General features: G+C 43.3%; 1 protein-coding gene across 1 annotated transcript; it reads right to left on the reverse strand.

Annotated features, from left to right (window-relative positions):
* Positions 1-1,637: 1,637 nt before the first annotated feature.
* LOC124149467 (alpha-tocopherol transfer protein-like) lies at positions 1,638-18,833 on the reverse strand. Its single transcript, XM_046521064.2, has 8 exons — positions 18,676-18,833; positions 17,264-17,416; positions 13,984-14,217; positions 10,665-10,741; positions 10,302-10,418; positions 9,143-9,253; positions 5,325-5,426; positions 1,638-4,172 (listed from the first exon to the last, which is right to left on the reverse strand). Exons 2-8 carry the CDS (start codon positions 17,394-17,396, stop codon positions 4,023-4,025), a joined length of 924 nt encoding a protein of 307 aa, XP_046377020.1. The 5' UTR covers positions 17,397-17,416; positions 18,676-18,833; the 3' UTR covers positions 1,638-4,022.

An 18,833-nucleotide genomic window follows, 5' to 3' on the forward strand; every position in this document is an offset into this window, starting at 1 on the left:
CATACTCACTCACGCTTTTGATGAAAATGAACAAAACTGAGTGAGTGAGTATGGTTTTACGCCGCTTTTAGCAATATTCCAGCAACAACACGGCGGGGGACACCAGACATGGGCCTCGCACAATGTACCCGTGTCGGGAATCGAACACGGGTCTTCGGCGTGACGAGCGAAGCTTTAACCACTAGGCTACCCGACCGCCCCTGAATAAAACTGGCTGCCGCGCTGTCATCAAGTATCTCCAACGTAACTTCAACAGCCATCCATGTGGACATAGCGTCAACTTTAGAGGATGATGCCCCTCCCTTCCACTGTTGTGGCCTCATAATGCAACTGTGATATGTAACAGGAGTAAAAACAAAATCGATGTAAATGGACTTGTTTAAACCGATGTAAAGCTGTGGCCAAAGTGGATTTGTGAACAGATTTAATTCGTCCAGTGCTTCATCACGGTGGTCTTCATCATCGACCAAGCAAACCAGTGATTAATAATGACACGAGCAACCAGCCACGCCATCGAAGCACGGTGACACATAATCAACCAGTCACAGACTCCGATCCACGGACCTAATTTATTCAAAACAAGAAACACTTTATATGTCAATCTCATTAAAACCCTATCTTTTACTCCGATTCGATGCCTCACTGCGTGGAGGTCTGACGACACCTCGATCTCGCCAGGTGAACTTTCTAAACAGCCTGCGTCGAGGCTTCTAAATTTCTAAACGAGTGAGCAAAGCATCCAAACAAGCATATCTGATTTTTGTATTTCGAAAACGAATATAATCGATGAATTCCGAATGCAAAAATATAAAGCCGCGCTATGATATCGTTGTGGATATGCTATACGTCGTGTTCTTTTCTGAGAGCCACGACATCTACACTCACAACGATGTGCTATCGATGGTTCATTTGTGTTCTGTTGTAATATTCTTTTGCAAAGATCTAACTTTCCGAAATAGAAAAATGAAGACGATTCGTTTTGGAACGTCACCAACGGATTGGCTCTAAAACCCAACCTTCTTTCAGGCAGGGCGTTGAATGTTTGCCCACAGTCCACCCGACGTCTCCTTCTATGGGATGTCCTCAGATCTTAACACACAGAAATATCACTTCGGAGTAAATGATCTGATTTTAATGAGATTGGTGCGATGTCAAACTGTATTAACTGTCCGGGAAGACAAAAACAAAATGATACATGAATCATATGTAGTGTTATTGTTGTGTATGTGACTCTCTACTAAAGGACCGCCTCCGTGGTCTAGTGGTAGAGCGTCCGCCCGGAGAGCGGAAGGTCCGGGGTTCGATCCCCGTCCGCGTCATACCAAAATACGTTAAAAGATGGTACTTGTTGTTACCCTGTCTGGCGCTCGGCATTAAGGGAATGAAACAAGGACTGGTCGGCTCGGAGTCAGTATACTGTGTCTGAGTGGGGTATTCATGTTAAACTGCGGCATGGTATCTCAGTGAGCTAGCACTATAAATCGGCATCAGTCCGGACTAGTACAAGCAGCCACACAAACACACACACGTACATGCACGTCGCTATATAAGTGCAATAATCTTGGACGCGACGTTAAACCCCATTTCACCTCACCTCACCTCTACTAAAGAATTTCCACTAAAGCGACACAGGAACATCAAAGGAACAAAGAGTTTTATTACAAATACTACAAAATATGGAATACAGTGGTATACAATACTACGATGTCATCGAAACTATCACTCTAATAATAATTTATGCACCGTAGCAAAACGATTTTGTATTTTGCGGACACGCATATCGTTTCGCAAATGAAATATACAAGCATGCAGTAAACAGTGACGGAGTGCTCGGTGAAAACTAAGCTCACTCCAAAGCATTAACATTAAGTCTTGTCATAACTAATACAGGCTAACGAATATGAATATATAATATATACTGTGGATAAGGGGACACTTAGTTTTAGACAGAGGAAAAGGATATGCTATCATGGGTTCCCAGCCTGTCTTAATTTTGTGATGTATTTCTCACTGAGTATTACTATTTTTGCTTCGTGTTGATTGGCTAGTTCAGTTGTTTTCGTTGCTCTCGAGGCCTATAACAACCGTACGTGATATGCATTGTCGTAAATATCCCAATCGACAGACCAACTTTGTCAAAGATTAACGTATCATACACGACCTTGCCGTTGTAAAGGATCACCCCTTCTACTGTTTGTATTCACCATTACAGCGAAACGTGTCGACTGTAACACCTCTGACCTGATGGGTACCGGAAACACGTGATTGACGTGGAGCAAGAGGGGTAGAGGCGTCTCTTAAAAAGCACGCTTATCCTATTGACCTATTATTATTGCTGACATGCTAACAACAAAAAGAGCAATAAATTGTCTACGTTTTGGGTAACAAACGGAAATTGACACCCGAATTATCAGCTGGCATGTTCGTATTATGTGCAAACACTCCATTTTCTCTCCAAAAAGCTGTACCCGCGCTTGATATGGAGTAATATCAGTACTCCGTAAGCCTTGAACTACAGTAGCTCGAGGTAGTTTCTATAATGGCGGGGGCACGGGTGGCCAAGTCGTCTAAGGCGCCGCGATTCGCTGTGCAGAGTTGCGTCCCTTGGGCACGCCATAAACCTATGATTGTGGGTTCGAATCCCGGTTCGCCCCGATTATCTTTCTAGGTTTGTCAGCACCATACCCGTGCTCGTGGGTTTCACTTCGGGCTTTCCTCCCACATTAAGCTGACACGCCGTGATATGACTGGAATAATGTTAAAAGCGGCGTTAAAACTCAACTCACTCACTCAATTCTATACTGGCATATGGGCTCCAGGTTAAAAAGGTTAATCTGTATACATGCATCGCTTATACATCTTACTCATACTGAATCACGATATACAAATCAGGATCGGTTCGCTCTTAATACTGTTTCAGAAGACGGTATTCAAGATTCCAATAATCTGACCCTTTATTAACAGCAAAAGTGGCCCGAGATTATTAATATGTATTTTTCATATTTGGTAAGGACAGAAATGTGTGTGAATGCATGCATTATACCGTGGCGTGACGAACCATATCCTTGTCAGACAAGGTAAGCTGTCAATGTTGTCCTTCGACACAGGATGTATAAATGCTAATATATACTCAAGTTCAAAGGGAAGTAAATGTTATCGCGTTTTTAAGAATGACATGTTTTTCAAAAGGCAGCGGACAACCAACTGCTCTGTTTTTCTTTGAAATATTAAATTGGTATTGTGCTTAACTGGGCTGGTAGGCTTTCTCAAGATGTTTCTTTTACACTACAATTTAAACAAAAGATCAATTTTCAAAATTAAATTCTGTCCAGCAACATTTGTGTTGATACACACCGATGGTGAAATGTCTAGTAATATAACGCTAAAAAAGTTAAGAGTCATCAGATTCTTCCATATAAACATAGTTAACCTGGCATGAGTGTGTGAATGAGTGAGTGAGTGAGTATGGTTTTATGCCACTTATAGCAATATTTCAGCAATATCACGGCGGGGGACATCAGAAATGGGCTTCACACATTGTACCCATGTCGGGAATCGATCCCGGGTCTTCGGCGTGACGAGCGAACGCTTTAACCACTAGGCTACCCGACCGCCCCCTAATCTGGCATGATATGACTGATTATCATATATAGTAATATGAAAGAATCGGGTGATCCTCAACTATTTCTGAGTAGTATAATTATCGTTGTTAGAGATGTACAGCAGTTAGGAAAGATAATTTGGCGTGATCTTCATTAAACCCCCAAACAGGCACCACGTTTTCAGCGAGTCTTGACAAGTGGTTTGTTCTGTACAGAGTTGTATTGAGAACCATTATATCCACTTCATTATAATTAATATTAATTAACATTATTATTTGATTTCTATGATCACAGATACTTCTGCCTTTGAGAATACTTGCCTAAAGGGCCATAAGAAATGGTGAAATGCTAAAGTTCTATGATATAACTTCCATCACACTGGAATAGCACCGTAGTTGTTGCAGACCTTCTCCCAGACAACTAGGACGGGTCAACTCTCTTGTAGCTCCCGTATGCTGACTCTGTCGCCACGGTGTCACGTGCGACCTTGTCCTCTTTGGAGATCTTCACCGACCCCCCATCACCAAAGTCATCTCCTTTAAAATCCCTCAGAAGTGACATTGTGAAATCCTGGAATACAGTAGTTTAATGAGACAACCTTCATCTTCAGTGAAACCAAGTGAGTGAGTGAGTATGGTTTTACGCCGCTTTTAGCAATATTCCAGCAATATCACGGCGGGGGACACCAGAAATGGGTTTCACACATTGTACCCATGTCGGGAATCGAGTTTAAACAATTAAGTGGTCTTTTTTGGCCAGTCATAAAATATTCTTGTTTTGCATGAAGTTTTAACACTGAGCAGGTTACAGCGTCTTATGTACCACGTGATCTTGTTTAAACCACGCCCCCTGCGGCTCGAAGTATGAATTAAGTGAGTGAGTATGTTTTTACGCCGCTTCGAGCAATATTCCAGCAATATCAGGGCGGGGTACATCAGAAATGGGATTCACACATTGTACCCATGGGGGAATCGAACTTTGGTCTTCGGCGTGACGAGTGAACGCTTTAACAACAAGGCTATCCCACCACCCGTGTGAATATAGAGACGGGGATGTGGCAATGGCTAGGTTCTCTGCGAATCGCGTCACTTGGGACAAATATCGAAATCGGGTCGAAAAACGAAATTTGAGTTGAAAAAATCGTTTCTTAACAGTGCATAAAAATTAAAGAAAAGTTTTGGGGAAATTTTAGGAAGAGATTTCTCTCCTCTGATGATGCGGTTTCTCTGGTAATGCGAAACAAGACATTTATTTTAACACGGATTGTCTGATTTAATTAATTTTGAAAATTCCTGACAAAACATTCATGTGCGATAACACATGGCAGATCCTAACAAGGCAGCGACCCGTGAAGATCCGGGTTAGAATAGATTTTCAGCAACCCATGCTTGCGTAAAAGGCGACTATGCTTGTCGTAAGAGGCGACTAGCGGGATCGGGTGGTCAGGCTCGATGACTTGGTTGATGCATGTCATCGTATCCCAATTGCGTGGTTCGATGCTCATGATGTCAATCACTGGATTGTCTGGTCCGGACTCGATTATTTACAGACCGCCGCCATATAGCTGGAATTTTGCTGAGTGCGGCGTTAAACAACAAACAAACAAAACAAATAATATGGCCGATTAGTTATAAAATCACCGGAGCGAGTGGGTTGGGTTTGACACTGGCTTGGTAGTGGTCACACTATAACGTGGTATCGTGGTATTTCTAACACTCTCACCTGTATCTGTGTGTCTGTTACGCTGCCGCCGTACAGTTCTGGCAAGTTCTCCAGCGGAATATACTCGTATAACTCTGCATAGTCGTTTCCATGAAAGTGATTCTGAAACGTAACACACCACAGTATGCACTGCTTATAATGTCAGATGTCAGATATGGAAATATTAAAATTTTCGAAATTCAGCCAATACGTATTCAATACACTGTGGTCTTTCCCCTGTGATCAGTGAAACAAATATAGATCATTATAATATCATCTTATTATTCCGTGTGGGAGATATATATGATCATTATTCCCGTGTTATCAGACTATGGCTGCATGACAGATATATATGATCATTATTCCCGTGTTAATAGACTATGGCTGCATGACAGATATATATGTCATCATTATTCCCGTGTTATCGGACTATGGCTGCATGACAGATATATATGATCATTATTCCCGTGTTATCAGACTATGGCTGCATGACAGATATATATGTCATCATTATTCCCGTGTTATCGGACTATGGCTGCATGACAGATATATATGATCATTATTCCCGTGTTATCGGATTATAGCTGCATGACAGATATATATGTCATCATTATTCCCCTGTTGTCGGACTATGGCTGCATGACAGATATATATGATCATTATTCCCGTGTTATCAGACTATGGCTGCATGACAGATATATATGATCATTATTCCCCTGTTATCAGACTATGGCCATATGACAGAGATATATGATCATTATTCTCGTCTTATCAGACAATGGCCGTGTGACAGATACATTTGATCATTATTCCCGTGTTATCAGACTATGGCGATATGAAAGAGATATATGATCATTATTCTCGTCTTATCAGACAATGGCTGCATGGCAGATATATATGATCATTATTCCCGTGTTATCAGACTATGGCCGTGTGACAGATACATTTGATCATTATTCCCGTGTTATCAGACTATGGTCGTGTGACAGATATATTTGATCATTATTCTCGTGTTATTTTTTTCTTTTACATTTTACTAAGGATTGTTGGTGACGCAGCTTTAAATACATATGCCACACGTTTGTCTTCTCGCTGCAAACTGGTTCCTTGCGTGGATCGCGCTTTAGCGGGTTTAAGGTGACAGGAGCCCCGTTAACTGTCGCCGCCGAGGATTTAATTATCCGAGTTCCACGTTCACCACGTAGCTGTTACACAATGTACACACTTCCCCGACACAGCTGCACTTGACAACTCCACCCGTGACAATCAACGTGCCAGGAAGAAGGTGATGGCTTATATTAACACTATCCTAGCACAACCTGGTTAGTACACCCATCTAATCAAAACGGGATAACTTTACACTAAATAGGAAGCTGATATGAGCCAGTGTGAATTAGCGGAGAAATGATGATGCGGCTACCGTCGTGGTGTTGATGACTACAGGGATACTCAGCGCGTCTATGGCACATATATATGTGCTGACTGAACGCCATGAACAGATGAAGACTGAACCTCCTAAGGACCACGCCCTGCCGAGATGGGTATTCAGTTAGGACTGGTGGAAGAGGTGGTCAGTGACCGGTGGTTGGCGAGTGACAGATACACGGTGGACATAGTTGTGTGAGATCATTCCATCACTTCAATTCCGAGATGGAAGGTAACCTGTCAAACGGAACGTTTGAGGATCCGCTTTTAGGAAGAAGTGAAGATACTTTCGCGGAAGTTTTCTTCGTCCTCTTGTTTGTTTGTGTTATAGAAAATCCGTTCATTGTTTATATCATACAGAGAACAGCCGGACTGAAAGCATCAGTCAGCGCTCTCCTCATCAACGAGTGTGTCGCCGAGACAGTCATGGAACTCATGCTCATTGTCCATATAATTACAGACAAATTGGACGTACTGGACGCCATTACGACCAGGAAGTACATTGTGGCGATTTCGAGAGGTTTATTTGGGGTCGTAATCCATAGCCTGTCCGCTATTAGTTTCAACATGCATCTAGCTATCTGCCACGGCATTGTGTTCCAGAGGCAAGTCACATTGAAGCGGGTTTGGATCTTTCTAGTTCTCACCTGGGTGCTCAATCTATCCATATCTCTCCTGACCCTTGTGTCTGACCAGACCCGCATTGGTATATATCCCAACTACAGTGGCGCATCAGCGTGTCTGTGGGTTGTATTTAACTTCAATACACACCTACTTCCATTCTGCGTGACTGTATTCAGCTTCATCAAGATCACTCTCCATTTGAAGAAGACCCAGCCTATTGTGTTAGCAAGGCCCGGTAGTCGGGACAAGATAGTGCTTTCCAGCTTAATCACATGCTTGTCCATTTATTACGTTGCAGCGTCCTTCATGGGACACCTGCTGAGGAGTCTGTACTTGAACACAGCCATCCAACAACAAATGATACACGGGGTGTGGAACGTGTTTGTCGGGGCCTTGTATCTGTACCATGTCTTGAGGCTGCCGTTCTACATGTTCGTGTACAAGCCCTTCCGGCAGACGGTGCGGGGGATATTCGGCTGGGGCGCGCCGTGCGCCGGGTGTGTGACAATGCCAGGTCAGCCTGTCGATGTTCATATACAGCGGCGACATAGTCGATGGTGATGATCATGATGGCGATGATGATGGTGATGATGGAGAGGATGATGATGACGATGACGACAATGGTGATGAAAGTGATTATGATGACAACGACGAAAATGATAGTGATGATGATGATGATGATGGTGGTGGTGGTGGTGAATCTGGCATCCCATAATGACACGTGTGGGAGCTACAACGGAGATGTTGATGTTGACGAGGAAGATGTTGAAATATTGAAAGAGTGAAACAGACTCCCACTCGCCGGTGATGTAGGAAAACAATGACGACTTGTATATACAAATGTGCGAACGGACCTCTAGAATGTATGTAATTGTCATTGTTGTCGATGTTAAAATTTAGGCCAATTAATTTTTAGATTATCAGTACATGTGTATGTTTAATCTTAACATTTGTTGTATGATATTAAATATTTATTTAAAGAGGTACATGGAAGTTTGTTTTTTTAATAGAAAACTAAAAAATGATATTTGGTTGTTCTGCATGTGTGTGTGTGTGTGTGTGTGTGTGTGTGTGTGTGTGTGTGTGTGTGTGATGGCGATCAGGTGACATTATTGCTCTTTTCAGTTCATTCTACGTCGAGTGAGTGAGTGAATAAGGCGATTAAAGTACTGCTCTCTGTCAACATATAATTGATTCCATATCTTTACATTTATTTTTAACTGACATGTAATTTAGATATATCAAAAGAAGGATATTATTTCCTACACATAAACAATTATTAAAAACAATGTCCCTTAAAATTTGACAAGATGAAATGAAAAAAACCCACCTTCCCATTACTACACGAAGTAGAATCACCGCATGCTGCACCCCAATAGGGTTAGGATGGTAACACAAGGAGTCCTTACTACTTAACATGTGTAAACCTAAGAAGAAAGTAACTCTCAGGTGTGATGGAACTGATTTAACAGCTGCCGAGTTTGTTTGGTGCTCACACTATCAACCATTGGTTTGTCTGCACCAGAATCGATTGCACATTATAGAGCTTTGGTATTAATAACCATGGCATGACCTTTCATTTACTCACTCACATTACTGAGTGAGTGAGTATGGTTTTACGCCGCTTTTAGCAATATTCCAGCAATATCACGGCGGGGGACACCAGAAATGGGCTTCACACATTGTACCCATGTCAGGAATCGAACCCGGGTCTTCGGCGTGACGAGCTTACGCTTTAACAACTAGGCTACCCGACCGCCCCCACTCACATTACTGGATCAGACTCTTACCCGCCCCTTTAACCTTGTGCTGAGGAACGGCTTGACGAGTGTGTACAGGCGATCAATGGCCCCAGATTCGTTCATGTTGTGGAAGCCATCAAACCGAGCCGGAAACGCTTCCTGGAAACATAGTGTACGAATGCGATTCAGCAAATATGTTTATTATAGGATTTACATGTTTTGTAAACTGCCGGGCAAAAGAAAGTATACACCCGTGTTTGATGGCTAAAAATGAAAGAAATGGTTATTCGATGGAGATGCTTTAGCGCTCCGGCTGCACAAGCGGGTCCTCGTGAAAACGGCCTCGGGGTAATTAGAGAAAACGGCCAATGCATAAGAGTAAACGGCCACCACGTTTGGAGAACACGGCCAATGCATAAGATAAAACGGCCCCCACGTTTGGAAAAAAACGGCCAATGCATAAGAGTAAACGGCCACCACGTTTGGAGAAAACGGCCAATGCGTAAGAGAAAACGGCCAATGCGTAAGAGAAAACGGCCAATGCATAAGAGAAAACGGCCAATAGGGTTAGTGAAAACGGCCACCACGGTGGGAGAAAATGGGCTCTATATTCAAAATGTTGAAAATAGTGGAATACTTTGATAAACTAATCCAATTTAAGATAATTTAGTTTCTCCCTTTTCTGTTACAAACACAGAGGCCGTTTTCTCTTCTGCAGTGGCCGTTTCTCTTCTGCAGCGGCCGTTTTCTTTAATTGCCAATTTTCTCCAGGCCCCGGGATCATGAAAGTGGTTTTAGCTCAAATTTTGCTAATCACGAATTTTGCCTTAAGTTTTTAAGATTTTGCTTAGCTAAAAATACCGCCTAATATTTGAAGGACATAAATATATATCAAATGGAGTTATATGCGTATATATAACGACATAAATTCAATGCAAAAAATGTGGACCTATTCCAACCCGGATATACCAACGGGGTGCAACCATCATAGGTTGATGCATGTTATCGTATCCCAATTGCGTGGGTCGATGCTCGTGATGTCAATCACTGGATTATCTGGTCCAGACTCGATTATTTACAAACTGCCGTCTTATACCTGGCGTCGAACAACAAATAAATAAACAAACGTAGTACAATACTAGATACTGAGGGTCATTCAGACCCGGAATCCCCACAGTGTGTAAGCTAAATAACGACTCGGTCTTACCTCATAGAGTTTGCTGAGCTTCCGCATTAGTGGTATTGAGAGTGCTCTAACGTGTTTCCATGACAACGCTTCCATGTCCTCAACAGTCCTTAGTCCCCCTATTTGAGTCTCGGGGTCCTGCAACATACCGGTGTTTTATTGGGGATAAGCTTGCATCGGAACGCAACAGATTCAAGACAAAGTAAAACACATCGACGTTTGTTTTTTTGGGATTCCTGACTTTTGAACGCAATAAATTCAAAACCAAGTAAAACAAATTTTAAAAGAATGGGTAAAAACCTTTTATGGCAGATCTCTGAATTTCCAGTTACCGGTTTCGCCAGGAAATGAAATAAACACAATCATTTAAGTCTCTGAACGGACCTGTATGAGTTTGAGCTGGAGAGAAATAGTAAGTCTGAAGAGATCTACCATCGGCGTGGTTTCCGGCTCCCAGAGACCTGCAATGATGACACTCATATGATATATGACACAGCCTACTGTATGGCACACGGGTACAATCCATGGTATGATATATGACAGCCTACTGTATGGCACACGGGTACAATCCATGGTATGATATATGACAGCCTACTGTATGGCACACGGGTACAATCATTGGTATGATGTATGACAAAGCCTACTGTATGGCACACGGGTACAATCATTGGTATGATGTATGACACGGCCTACTGTATGGCACACGGGTACAATCCATGGTATGATATATGACACGGCCTACTGTATGGCGTACGGGTACAATCCATGGTAAGATATATGACTCGGCCTACTGTATGGGGAACGGGTACAATCCATGGTATGATATATGACACAGCCTACTGTATGGCATACGGGTACAATCCATGGTATGATATATGACACGGCCTACTGTATGGCACACGAGTACAATCCATGGTATGATATATGACACAGCCTACTGTATGGCACACGGGTACAATCATTGGTATGATATATGACACGGCCTACTGTATGGCACACGGGTACAATCCATGGTATGATATATGACACGGCCTACTGTATGGCACACGGGTACAATCCATGGTATGATATATGACGCAGCCTACTGTATGGCACACGGGTACAATCCATGGTATGGTATATGACACGGCCTACTGTATGGCACACGGGTACAATCCATGGTATGGTATAAGACACGGCCTACTATATGGCATACGGGTACAATCCATGGTATGGTATATGACACGGCCTACTGTATGGCACACGGATACAATCCATGGTATGATGTATGACACAGCTATTTGTGTGGTATATACATTTAGATACAATCCATGGTATGATATATTACACAGCCTACTGTATGGCACACGGGTACAATCAATGGTATGATATATGACACAGCCTACTGTATGGCACACGGATACAATCCATGGTATGATGTATGACACAGCTATTTGTATTGTATATACATTTAGATACAATCCATGGTATGATATATGACACAGCTTACTGTATGGCACACGGGTACAATCAATGGTACGATATATGACACAGCCTAGTGTATGGCACACGGGTACAATCCATGGTATGATGTATGACACAGCTATTTGTATTGTATATACATTTAGATACAATCCATGGTACGATATATGACACAGCTTACTGTATGGCACACGGGTACAATCCATGGTATGATATATGACACAGCCTACTGTATGGCACACGGATACAATCCATGGTATGATGTATGACACAGCTATTTGTATGGTATATACATTTAGATACAATCCATGGTATGATATATGACACAGCCTACTGTATGGCACACGGGTACAATCAATGGTATGATATATGACACAGCCTACTGTATGGCACACGGGTACAATCCATGGTATGATATATGACACAGCCTAGTGTATGGCACACGGGTACAATCCATGGTATGATATATGACACAGCCTAGTGTATGGCACACAGGTACAATCCATGGTATGATATAAGACACGGCCTACTGTATGGCACACGGGTACAATCCATGGTATGATATATGACACAGCCTAGTGTATGGCACACGGGTACAATCCATGGCATGATATATGACACGGCCTACTGTATGGCACACGGGTACAATCCATGATATGATATATGACACAGCCTAGTGTATGGCACACTGTTACAATCCATGGTATGATATATTACACAGCCTACTCTATGGCACACGGGTACAATCAATGGTATGATATATGACACAGCCTAGTGTATGGCACACAGGTACAATCCATGGTATGATATATGACACGGCCTACTGTATGGCACACGGATACAATCCATGGTATGATATATGACACAGCCTACTGTATGGCACACGGGTACAATCCATGGTATGATATATGACACAGCCTAGTGTATGGCACACGGGTACAATCCATGGTATGATATATGACACGGCCTACTGTATGGCACACGGGTACAATCCATGATACGATATATGACACATCCTACTGTATGGCACACGGGTACAATCCATGGTATGATATATGACACAGCCTACTGTATGGCGTACGGATACAATCCATGGTATGATATATAACACAGCCTACTGTATGGCGTACGGGTACAATCCATGGTATGATATATGACACAGCTATTTGTATGGTATATACATTTAGATACAATCCATGGTATGATATATGACACGGCCTACTGTATGGCACACGGATACAATCCATGGTATGATATATGACACAGCCTACTGTATGGCACACGGATACAATCCATGGTATGATGTATGACACAGCTATTTGTATGGTATATACATTTAGATACAATCCATGGTATGATATATGACACAGCCTACTGTATGGCACACGGGTACAATCAATGGTATGATATATGACACAGCCTACTGTATAGCACACGGATACAATCCATAGTATGATATATAACACGGCCTACTGTATGGCGTACGGGTACAATCCATGGTATGATATATGACAGAGCTATTTGTATGGTATATACATTTAGATACAATCCATGGTATGATATATGACACAGCCTACTGTATGGCACACGGGTACAATCCATGGTATGATATATGACACGGCTATTTGTATGGTATATAATTTAGATATAATCCATGGTATGATATATGACACGGCTATTTGTATGGTATATACATTTAGATACAATCCATGGTATGATATATGACACAGCCTACTGTATGGCACACGGGTACAATCCATGGTATGATATATGAGACAGCCTACTGTATGGCGTACGGGTACAATCCATGGTATGATATATGACACGGCTATTTGTATGGTATATAATTTAGATACAATCCATGGTATGCCCTGTAATTATAACCAAAGATGGATATGTGACACAGCCCTCTGACTCACCTATCCTGACGTACAACACTCTACCGCCGTTAGCCCTCTGACTCACCTATCCTGACGTACAACACTCTACCGCCGTTAGCCCTCTGACTCACCTATCCTGACGTACAACACTCTATCGCCGTTAGCCCTCTGACTCACCTATCCTGACGTACAACGCTCTACCCCCTGTTAGCCCTCTGACTTACCTATCCTGACGTACAACACTCTACCGCCGTTAGCCCTCTGACTCACCTATCCTGACGTACAACACTCTACCGCCGTTAGCCCTCTGACTCACCTATCCTGACGTACAACACTCTACCGCCGTTAGCCCTCTGACTCACCTATCCTGACGTACAACACCCTGCCTCCCTGCACGTCTCGGCCCGGCAACACACCGAGGAGGCCGCTGTGAACGATGTCGCGAGCCTCCTGTAGAGGTAGCGGCGTGAAGAGGTCGGGGTTGTTGGCCTTGTACTTGTAGAACGCCTTCACACAGTCGGACGTCTGCTTCATTCGGAATTCGTTCGCACGAAGGAAGCGAAGCAGACGACTTTCGTCCGCTGCAACATCTGGAACTATGAACGACATGGATTGATAGGAGCGTGTCTTTTATTTATACGTTTGATTCAAATTGAATTTGTTCGCAATACAATGACATCAGATGCATTCAAATGGAATGTTGAAATACAGGAATATGTTTTAATAATATACAGAAACAAAAAAGTTCGGTATCATGAATATTTTTTTGGATATTTTTATGAAATTGTGTGCTCAGTCTTCACTATAAAAATTATATATACTACAGTATATTACAAACACTGAATAGAAAGTAGCGAGTGAGTGAGTGAGTGGGTGAGTGAGTGAATAGCCGTTTTGACGGCGGTCTGTAAAAAATCGAATTTCGAAAATTTTAATATTTCCATATCTGACATCTGACATTATAAGCAGTGCATACTGTGGTGTGTTACGTTTCAGAATCACTTTCATGGAAACGACTATGCAGAGTTATACGAGTATATTCCGCTGGAGAACTTGCCAGAACTGTACGGCGGCAGCGTAACAGACACACAGATACAGGTGAGAGTGTTCGAAATACCACGATACCACGTTATAGCGTGACCACTACCAAGCCAGCGTCAAACCCAACCCACTCGCTCCGGTGATTTTATAACTAACCGGCCATGTTATTTGTTTTGTTTGTTTGTTGTTTAACGCCGCACTCAGCAAAATTCCAGCTATATGGCGGCGGTCTGTAAATAATCGAGTCCGGACCAGACAATCCAGTGACTGACATCATGAGCATCAATCCACGCAATTGGGATACGTTGACATGCATCAACCAAGTCAGCGAGCCCGGCCGCCCGATCCCGTTAGTCACCTCGTACCACAAGCATAGTCGCCTTCTACGGCAAGCATTGGTTGCTGAAGACCAATTCTACCCCGGATCTTCACGGGTCTTATTGACATGCGGGCGGTGGGGTAGTCTAGTGGTGAAATCATTTGCTCGTCATGCCGCAGGCCTGAGTTCAATTCCTCACATGGGTAAACTGTATTAAATTATCTTCTGGTGAACCCCGCCAGGATATTGCTGACAGCGACTTAAAATCATATTCTTTCACTCTTGACTCGAACCTATTATTTCAGCATCAGTGCATACAGAAGATAAAAAAACTCCTTTTTGTTCGTCTTGTTTACAAAACTATTCAGTAAATTGTGAGAACGAGACGTCGGCAGTTGATAACGTCTAGCGCTTCTAATGATGTGACTCCCTTCCCCACTGATTCGTGAAACGTGTCTGACACTGCACCCGCCTAACAAGATGTACACTGACATCACAGCTAGTATTTGTATGACCATATATTATATATGAGAGCAGTGTTCTGAATCTTCAGCACACGCTTTTGTCACTATGGAGTAATCACGACAGCCATCAGCCGACATAGGGAATGATTGTCGTTTGACGGGTTTCCGAGATTCCTTTTTACACTGCGTGTTACGCTTACAACTGAGCGCAATATTGATTTTGGACGCATACGAACTTGGCGTACGCATATTTATATACAAAGCTCGAAAATTAGTTTAATAGAACATAGTATATCGTAGGAACGGAGAACACCTTGTGCCATCAGGGTACAGCATGAGTCGTGGGAGCAGGTCCCTTGATTTGTTTCGCCTGGATGTGTGTGTGTGTGTGTGTGTGTGTGTGTGTGTGTGTGTGTGTGTTGTTGTACAAGTCCGGGCTTATACCTATTTTAAAGTGCTAGACCAATGGGATACCATGTCGTAGTTTAACATGAATACCCCTCTCAGACACCGTATACTGACTCCGAAGCGAGAAGTCCTTGTTTTAACCCCTTAATTGAGCCCCCGACCCTCCGCTCTCCTGGGGGACGCTCTAATACTAGACTAGGCGGTCTCGACTCTCAAAAAAGGAATATGACTGAACTATAGTTTGGATTCTTATCCATGTGGCTTAGGCGTTTTAATCAATGACCAGGTCATTGATTACGCATGTCCGTGTTTCCGATGAAATTTAACTAAAAAGCCAGGGTTGCCAGACAATGCAGTCAGTGCAGTTATTAAATAAACATAGTAACCAAAGTTACACATTAACGACCAGTAACCTAGCCATAGCAGCCAACAGTGACATTACCATAGCAACCATCAGTGTGTGTATGTTGTTTAACGCCGCACTCAGCAATATTCCAGCTATATGACGGCGGTCTGTAAATAATCGGATCTAGACCAGACATTACAGTGATTAACATCATGAGCATCGATCCACGCAATTGGGATCGATGACATGCATCAACCAAGTCAGCGAGCCTGACCACCCGATCCCGTTCGTCGCCTTTTACGACAAGCTTGGATTGCTGAAGACCACTTCTAACCCGGATTTTTACGGGTCTCATCAGTGACAATGCCATAGCAACCACCAGTGACGTTCCAATATCAACCACCTGTGACCTTGCCATTGCAGCCAACAGTGACATTACCATAGCAACAACAAGTGACCTTGCCATTGCAGCCACCAGTGACATTCCCATAGCAACCACGAGTGACCCTGCGATTACAACCACCAGTGACATCATCAAAGCAACCCCAACAACCTGCACAGTGACCTTCCATATTAACACCCAGTGACCTTAACGTAGTACTTTCCAGTGGTTGGGTGAAATGGGGTTTAACGTCGCGTCCAAGATTATTGCACTTATATAGCGACGCACATGCACGTGTGTGTGTGTGTGTGTGTGTGTGTGTGTGTGTGTGCTTGTACTAGTTCGGACTGATGACGAGTTATCTTGCTCGCACACTGAGATACCATGCCGCAGTTTAACATGAATACCCCACTAAGACACACTATACCCACCCCTTAATGCCGAGCGCCAGACAGGGTAACAACAACTACCATCTTTTAACGTCTTTTGGTAAGACGCGGCCGGGGATTGAACCCCGGACCTTCCGCTCTCCGGGCGGACGCTCTACCTCTAGACCACGGAGACGGACAACCACACTAAATGTCACTATTGACTTTCTTATTTTACATATAGGGGTAGCATATGCCTCCAGTCCTACATAAGGAGATTGCTGTGCGGGTGTATACCTCCTGGGTGGTCTTACCGAGTGTCTTCAGGGTGGACTGCATCTCCTCCAGGATAATCTCCCTTGCGCTCAGGTCTTCACTCGCGTATAACGCCGCCCTCTCCCGCAACTCCGGCGTGAGCTCATCTACCACGCATCCTGCTGACGTCATTCTCTCAGGACTGATATCAACTGCAGTTCCATATATTTTAAATATTATAAATATAAATATGTCAAATGAAGTCATTATGATTCTCAACTGAGTGTTAGCTCTCGTGATAAGGCTGATACACATTAACGTGTGGACTGTGATTCAGCTTCGTATTTTCTCAATGTGGATTTTCGGAACAGGTACTGGAACTTTCATCTAGTGGGTGAGTGAGTTTGGTTTAACGCCGCTTTAAACAGTATTCCAGGTACATCCCGGCGTGTCAGCTTAATGTGGGAAGAAAGCCCGAAGTGATGCGGGTCTCAGACGTTTAAAACGGGCAGAGTTATGGTGCTGACAAACCATGAATCATATAAAGATGGATCTGGGATTTGAACTCACTGAACCGACTGACGTGCGCAACAGCGATCTGCGGTACATACTGGGCTACCGTCTCCCCGTGCTCCGAAAACCAACAGACACGTATTCTAAAAGAGTAATAGTGAGTGAGCTTTTGTCATTTTTTAAAATTTTTAAATTTTTTTCTCGTCACAGTCAGCAATATTCCAAAAAACCACAATAAGCAACGAACCACGTGGACGGGGTACGATGTCACACAAGCTGACCGGACTCCGACGACAAGCTTTAGGTGTGGGGATCTATCTAGTCCCGGTATTGTTTGTTTGATGTTTAACGCCACACTCAGCAATATTCCAGCTATGTGAAGGCGGTCTGTATGTAATCGGGTCTGGCCAGACAGTCCAGTGACAGACGTCATGAGTATCGATCACGCAATTCGGATATGATGACAAGCATCAGGGAGCGTGACCACCCAGTCCATTTAGTCGCCTCTTTCGACAAGCTGGGTCCTATATCCTAACTCAGAATCCCCGTGGGTGGAATATTTAGGGGTTGTGGCTACAGTGAGGAAACGAAATGAATGTCGGTTTTCTGCATTATGACAGTCGTCTTTCTGGTCCACCTATAGCTATTGGAGTGACCAACTCATAGCGAGAGGAGACAATCAATGCTGGACACAGGGGTAAATTTCACCCGATCTACAAGATGTAATTTCAATGAGAAATATAACATTCGTGTTTCTCAACAGACTGCCACACTTTACAGTAGTCATTCTGTTCAATGCCTGTTCAGTGTTTAAGCTCTCGCAATGACATTACTGTGAAAGGGTGTCTGTCTATATGAGACTGGTGAGACAATGTAGACTCTCTGCCGTTGTTAGTACACGGTATTAGACTGTTAGTTAGTTGCATCGTGAAATACTTATCAGGCATCTTTTACTTACCTTGTGTGGAGGATACAAGAAGAAGTAGCTCCGCCTCGAGTGTTGTTATATTCAGACTGACGCTTCTTGAACGCAGTCATCCGTGAACACAGTCCTACACAGCCGAACACAGTCCTACACAGCCGAACACAGACCCTCCTACGCAGTGGAGGGACAAA

This window comes from Haliotis rufescens, unplaced genomic scaffold (assembly GCF_023055435.1).
Source record: "Haliotis rufescens isolate VD_foot unplaced genomic scaffold, xgHalRufe1.0.p SCAF_1, whole genome shotgun sequence".
Taxonomy (NCBI): Eukaryota; Metazoa; Mollusca; class Gastropoda; order Lepetellida; family Haliotidae; genus Haliotis; species Haliotis rufescens.

Excerpts from the sequence above, each read along its gene's own strand:
- LOC124149467 (XM_046521064.2), bottom strand. The coding sequence starts at position 17,396 with ATGACGTCAGCAGGATGCGTGGTAGATGAGCTCACGCCGGAGTTGCGG. Across the intron at positions 10,419-10,664 it reads TCCAGCTCAAACTCATACAG|GACCCCGAGACTCAAATAGG; the intron begins GTCCGTTCAGAG and ends GGTATGTTGCAG. Across the intron at positions 9,254-10,301 it reads AGCTCAGCAAACTCTATGAG|GAAGCGTTTCCGGCTCGGTT; the intron begins GTAAGACCGAGT and ends CTATGTTTCCAG.